Genomic DNA, 6,892 nt, shown 5'->3' on the forward strand with positions numbered 1-6,892 from the left:
ATGTATTCGGCGCAACATGATATCATATAAATAAGCCGATCCTATACACTTGTAAAATTTATGAAATTTTAACAATGATATTCGGCGCAGCCCTAATATTATCGAATAAGCCGAATCTAGACTTATGAATTGAAACATTTATTCGGCGCAAAACTAATACAACCATACAAGCCGATCCTAAGCACATGCAAAAAATCTGAAATTCAAACAACATTTATTCGGCACAAAACTAATACTACCATACAAGCCGATCCTAAGCACATGCAAAAATTCTGAAATTCAAACAACATTTATTCGGCACAAAACTAATACTACCATACAAGCCGATCCTACGCACATGCAAAATTTCTGAAATTAACAAAATATATTCGGCACAAAACTAACACCATCGAATAAGACGATTCTAAATATAAGTCTCTGTGTCACTAAGTTCGGCTCAAAACGGATTTCAGATCTACGCCGAGCCGTTCATATGCACTTTCAGGGTTCAGTTCCAAGAACAGCCCGGCGCACATCTAACATTTTTTTTACGCCGAACCATACCCTGTAACCGCCGCAGAACACATGATTTTGACGAATTAAATCGACCAAAACAATCAAAAACATCAAATATGAGATGGGTTTGTAGAACTAACCTTCTTATTCTCATTTCTGGAGTTGGTTCTTCTTCAATCTCTTCTTCCGGTTGATTTTGTGGTTGATTTTGAGTTTGTTCTTCACTCTCTAAATCTTCTTCTTCATCAATAGGTTGTTCAATCGATCGATTTGAACGAGATACTGCCTTACGACGATCCATTATATAGTTTCACAAATCGACAATTAAATTTCCGCGATGAAAAAAAAGAAAGGGAAGGGTGAATGAGTTCGGCTGTGGAGAGGAAGAAGAAGAAGGTGAATGAAACTGATTTTAGGTGTAGTTGATTATATGTTTTGTATTAGGATTATGGATAGATTAGTAGTAATTTAAAGGATTTAAGGGCATATAGGTAATTGAACCACCCCCATAAGGTACCCTTATAAGGTCACCCAAGTTAGGACTAGTGCCTTGTATGCCTAAAAAGATTTTGGTATGCCCAATATTATGGTTCTTACGAAGGCCAACACTAAAACTAAACACGACATAACTCACCTGTGGAAAGAGGGAAAAATCTCAGATCTGGTTTCCAAAAGATGGTTTTTTCAAGGATTTCATCAACACTCCTAAGAAGGAGAAACCCATTTACATCAAAACCCATATCTTCCTTTTCTTCCATAAGCTCGATTTCATCATCCCCTTCAAACAATTTTAACCTAACCACCATCTCAAAATTCCACCCCCAAATCTTTTCAAACCCTAGAACTACCGACTTTTTCCAAATCAGACAATATAGTGCCGAAACCCCAAGCCTAATCGCCCAGGGAAAAAAGAAGCAAAGAAAAGTCCTGATCCGAAAAAAATAAAATTGGCTCAATATGATCGCAAAGTCACTTTAGTCTATGAAGCTATGGAGAAGGTTGAATATTCGAAAAGGAGTTGGGTAACTTGGCCGTCTTATAAGGGGGATGCCAAACGTTTAAATAATGCTGTAAACAATGCGTTGAAGAAATATTATGAGGCACTGTCAGTATTGGGCGAGGATGAAAGAAAGGATGTTGAGAAGGCCAACGGGTGGGTAATTAATGAAATGTTAGATATGCAAAAGAAAACGATGAGTGATGAGCTGATAAATTTTGATGAGGTTGTTATTCTTTCTTACTTTCTTGTATTCAGATTGGATGCTTTTCTTGTGTTCTATCACTTTATACTGCTTATGTGAATCTATTAATGCCACACAACCTATTATGTGTTTAATGGATCCTCAACGAATGATATATTTCCATTTTGACAGGTTCTTAAGATATGGAACAAGGCCACTTTTGGAGAGGAGGATCCGAAAGGAAGTGGAGGCAGTGCAAGTTATGAGGCACTGTCAGTATTGGGCGAGGATGAAAGAAAGGATGTTGAGAAGGCCAACGGGTGGGTAATTAATCAAATGTTAGATATGCAAAAGAAAATGACGAGTGATGAGCTGATGAATTTTGATGAGGTTGTTATTCTTTCTTACTTTTCTTGTATTCAATCACTTTGATAATCTGGTTATTATACAATGAAATAGCAAGGGCTTTAGAGCTCGATAGAAATAACTCCTAGATTCGATAGTAGAAAAATCCATGAATAAAATGAAAAGAAATAGTTACCTATAAGGTCACTTGTAGATTAGAGATCTTCCTTTAATCTTAATTTTATGGCTGAGTGCATGTGAAATTGATTAGACGGTTGTCTAGCTGACCAGGAGTGCTAATATAAGAAGCCCTAGTTTTGGTGTACACATTTTACTTAATCAAAGTTTTCCCGGACGAGATACTAATTTTAGGTGGAATCATGAATTTCTGGACGAGCAGCCAGGTTTGATTCCCAACTCTAATCCTAATTTATTGTTACTGATATGACAATTATTAAGAGCAAGGACAAATATTTGGGAAACAACTGCTGGTTCGAACCAAGTACGTATTTATAGGAGTATCTCAGCTATTGGTGTGTTTGAATCAGTTAGCTGTGAAATGCGCATAGTATCACTAGTAGGTTTACACCTTGCTGCAGTGCAGTCCCTTCCAAATCTGTGACCCTGAAGTTCTGTCGGGGTTGTATTTTTGAATAGAACTTTATACTGCTTCTGTGAATCTCTTGATGTCACACAAGCTATTATGTGTTTAATGGATCCTCAACGGATGATATATTACCATTTTGACAGGTTCTTAAGATATGGAACAAGGCCACTTTTGGAGATGAGGATCAGGAGGGAAGTGGAGGCACTGCATGTTAGGAAAACCATGAGTGAACAAGCAATGCTGCATGACCAACAAACTACACAAACTTTTCTTGGCCCGCCTGATGCATATTTTATCATTCCTGAGGTAAGATCAAGTGGATTTTAGTTCATCTTATAGATGTATTTGACGACTTCAGAAATGTATTTGTAAGCATTTTTCAGACCAATGTGACATGTGTTTCAGTAGACAAGATGCTTTCCTGTATGTTTTCGTTTCAAATACTAATAATTGTAGAAATTTGGTTGGTTTATAAATTATTGCAAAACCTTGGTGTTTGATTTTTGAGTGGATTTGCTAGCTGTTGATGGCTTTTGCTGAATTGAGGATATGGGTTATTTTGCAAATTGGAGTTGCTAGGGTGCCGTCTGTGTGAGGTGTAGTAAGATAGTAAATAAGAGAACTACATGGCTAGAAATAGTGGTCAATATCATGTTATTCCCTTTTAGCACCTCATGTTGAGTAATCAGTAAGGATTAGTTGCTTGTTTATAGCTTTGATGGGGCACTATGCTGACATTGTTTCTAAGACAACAATGTAGGTTAAATGTTTTTGCTCTATGGAACTTAGATTGTGTGGTATGTACTATAAGTTGGGTTCAAATCTGGTTTGATAGACTTCCAGTGCGCAGAACACCTAGATGGTTTCAACTTTTAAGAACATAGATTGCTGTAGAGTCCGCGGTGTTCAAGTCTTCTTTTATAAATGATTATTTCTGGGCCAGTGTTATGTTAAGCCTTTAAAGGTGGGAATGTTTTCATTGAATGAGCAGTTAGATACTGATAAGTTAGTAGTAGTCATACAGAGATTATATCAGAGAATTCATTCTGTTGGCGCATGCTCCTATCGGCACACCTTAATCAACCTTGGTTGAATCGGTCTCTGAATCTGACTAAATTTCGATCTAACTCAAAATTTATTATTTTGTTGTTTTTTGAAAGTCAAGTGGATTGAAGAAAATTACTGGATACGAAGAAGTTGATTTCTGTTTACTAAACCTGAATCTGTAAAAAAGTGCCTTGAGGATCGGGCGATAAATGAGATTTTTTTGAATGTAATCTCAGTGCTTGCTGCCTATTCAATATGGGGTTTTTTTTAAACGCAAAGTCGATGAAGCTAATGAAGCTATAGACAAGGTTGATGAGGTGAAAGGCAATTGGTTATTATGGCCGTCTTTTAAGCAGGAAGCGGAACGTGCTAATGATGCTATAAACATTGCGTTAGAGAAATTTAACGAGTTAATGTCAATATTGGGCGATGATGAAAGAAAAGATTTTGATATGGCCGACATTGATGAAATTAAAGATCTCCAAGAGCAGATAATGACTGATGGGCTGATGTACTTCAAAGAGGTTATTGTTCTTTCTTACTTTTCTTGTATTCAAATTATTTTTTATACAATGATTTTGATATTCTGATTATTATAAAACAAAATAATAAGGGCTTTAGAGAACTTGATAGGAGAGGATTAAAATGAAAACAAACAAGTTACGCTTGTAATTCAGAGATCTTCCTTTAATCGATTCATTTTAAGGCTCAGTGCATGTGAAACTGATTAGCCAGTTATCTAGCTGACTAGGAGTGCTAATATAAGAAGCTCTGGTTTTGGTGTACAAAAATTTCCCCTACAACATACGGATTTTGACCTTCTAAAGATTAAGCCAAAATAAATTCTGAATGAGCAGCTACCCTTCCAAACCAATTAAGAGGAAGGACAAATATTTGGGAAACAAACTACTCTCAGCCCTTGTTGTGTTTGAATCAGTTGGCTGCGAAATGGCATAGGATCACTTGTAGGTTTATTTTGACCTGGTGGATACTGAAGAGTGGGGATCCATCCATGATTCCATATTTTGATCTATCCGCCAGCAGCCAGCTCCAACTTGCCAGCAATAAACTTACTTTCATTTCATTACAATATCTACACCTTGCTGCAGTGTCCCTTCCAAATCTGTGACCCTGAAGTTCTCTGGGTGTTGCCAGCAATATAACTTTCTACTGCTGCTGTGAATCTATTGATGTCATACTAGCTATTATTGTTTTGTGGATCCCTAACGAATGATATATTTCCATTTTGGCAGTCTCTTAAGCTATGGAACGAGTCCGCTTCTCTTAAGCAGAAGCAGAAGGGAAGGGGAAGCACTGCATGTTAGGAAAACCAACATGGTTTTCGTTTCTCAGAGTGAACAAGCGCATGACCAACAAACTACACAAACTTTCCTTGGCCGCCTGATGCATATTTTATCATTCCTGAGGTATGATCAAGTGGATTTTGGTTCAGCTTTTAGATGTTTATGAAGACTTCAGAAATGTATTTCTAAGCATTTTTCAGACCAATGCGACATGTGTTTCGGTAGACAAGATACTTTCCTGTATGTTTTCGTTTCAAATACTAATAATTGTAGAAGTTTGCTTGGTTTATAAATTATTGCAAAACCTGGGTCAATCTGTTTGATTTTTGGGTGGATTTGTCTTAAGTTAACACCTTAAATACTGGCTGGTCGACAGCAAATGTTTCAGGCTTCAAAGTGTCTTATGCAGGGTGGGGAAATGACCCCATTCCCAGGTTGTTACCATGCTGCCCCCGAGTTTAATCACCTAGCTTTCCCGTCTCATGTTATTCCATTTTAGCACCTCATGTTGAGTAATCGGTAGGGATTAGTTGCTTGGTCATAGCTTTGATGGGGCACTATGCTGACATTGTTTCGAAGACGACCCAATTTCGTCTGTGAGAATATTTAGAACTCAGGTAGTTTAAGTAGGTTAAATGTTTTTGCTCTATGGATCTTAGATTAATATAGTGTGTGGTATGTACTATAAGTTGGGTTGAAGTCTGGTTTGATAGACTTCCAGTGCGCAGAACACCTAGATGGTTTGCTCGTTGAAATTTATATTTTAAACCTTTGTTTCTCATCTACCATAAGGTTGATGATGGTTTGTAGTCATGTGTCTTGGATCATTTCTTAGCAATGCAGAACTTGTAATAGTCTTTTGCTGGCTTTCAATCAGGACTAATTGAAGAGTCTAGTTTCTATCTTGTCGATTTTATGTACTGCCCTAGTAAAACTGTTGTACTGCTATGCTTTGTCTAACAAGGATTTTGCTATATGGTTAACAAGGATTTCCTATATGGTTAACAAGGATTTCCTATCTTGATCACTAACAAAAAATATTAGAAGACCGTCAAACTTATGAGATGATGTTCCCTAAATATTAGAAGAATGTGGGACTAATAATCTGAAGACTTGACTTAGGCAGGGCTTTGTAATCATTAATAACGGGAAAATTTTTATTTCATATTAAAATCTTAGAGAAATTATACATATCCAGCCAACTATGAACTATGCGTCCAAAGGGAGAAAATTTTGAGATTTGTTTTTCTTTAATATTTGATACGTCGACCATGCCAGCAGGATTTTTTTGTTAAGATATGAAGTAGCATAAGATTGTTGGCTAATGTCTATCTTTTCGCACTACTTTTGTGCTTGTGGATAGAACAACTGATGGCATCGTAATATCAAGTGTCAAATTCTCTTGGTAGTGTTCGCTAAACAGGTATTTATTCCGTCGTAAATCTTTGAGGCTAAACCTTTGGTCTCCCTTCTGATAAACTGGGATAATAAAAACCATTAAAATAATAGTAAAGTTGTCTTAGTTTAGCCGATTAGATAAATGATGGGCTTTATACAAATCTAGGCCTGTTTATTTTAACGTCTACAAAACTAAGCCATTTTTTTTATTTCAAACAAAAACTAGGTGAACGGAAAATTAGCACCGTTAAGTGTACCGTGTACCTAAAAAGACTTATTAGTCTTTTGAATCGGTAATTGTTACCCAACTAGACAGATTGATTCTGTACACGTCATCACACATTGCATATGTGGCAAATTTTATACACGTCATCATTTCTTTCGCACCATTTCTTTCGCACGTGGCATTGTTTACGTGGAAATCATGTGAGGCCTTCAATAGTAGCGCTCCTCTGAGTTGAATTTGTTCGAAGCCTCCTGTGGCATTAAGAAAAATAAAACAAATGAGGATTTGA

At 36.7% G+C, this 6,892-nt stretch overlaps 1 protein-coding gene across 1 annotated transcript; it reads left to right on the plus strand.

The window, feature by feature from the left end:
- Positions 1-1,085: 1,085 nt before the first annotated feature.
- Positions 1,086-5,293, plus strand: LOC113282339. Its single transcript, XM_026531326.1, has 5 exons — positions 1,086-1,718; positions 1,869-1,996; positions 2,772-2,934; positions 3,912-4,199; positions 4,929-5,293. Exons 1-5 carry the CDS (start codon positions 1,485-1,487, stop codon positions 4,998-5,000), a joined length of 885 nt encoding a protein of 294 aa, XP_026387111.1. The 5' UTR covers positions 1,086-1,484; the 3' UTR covers positions 5,001-5,293.
- Positions 5,294-6,892: the final 1,599 nt, after the last annotated feature.

The sequence above is a fragment of the Papaver somniferum genome, chromosome 1 (genome assembly GCF_003573695.1).
Source record: "Papaver somniferum cultivar HN1 chromosome 1, ASM357369v1, whole genome shotgun sequence".
NCBI classification, from domain to species: Eukaryota; Viridiplantae; Streptophyta; class Magnoliopsida; order Ranunculales; family Papaveraceae; genus Papaver; species Papaver somniferum.

Coding starts and splice junctions, on each gene's coding strand:
- LOC113282339 (XM_026531326.1), top strand. CDS start 1,485: ATGGAGAAGGTTGAATATTCGAAAAGGAGTTGGGTAACTTGGCCGTCT. Junction 1,719..1,868: donor AGCTGATAAATTTTGATGAG/GTTGTTATTCTT, acceptor CCATTTTGACAG/GTTCTTAAGATATGGAACAA. Junction 2,935..3,911: donor CATATTTTATCATTCCTGAG/GTAAGATCAAGT, acceptor ATGTAATCTCAG/TGCTTGCTGCCTATTCAATA.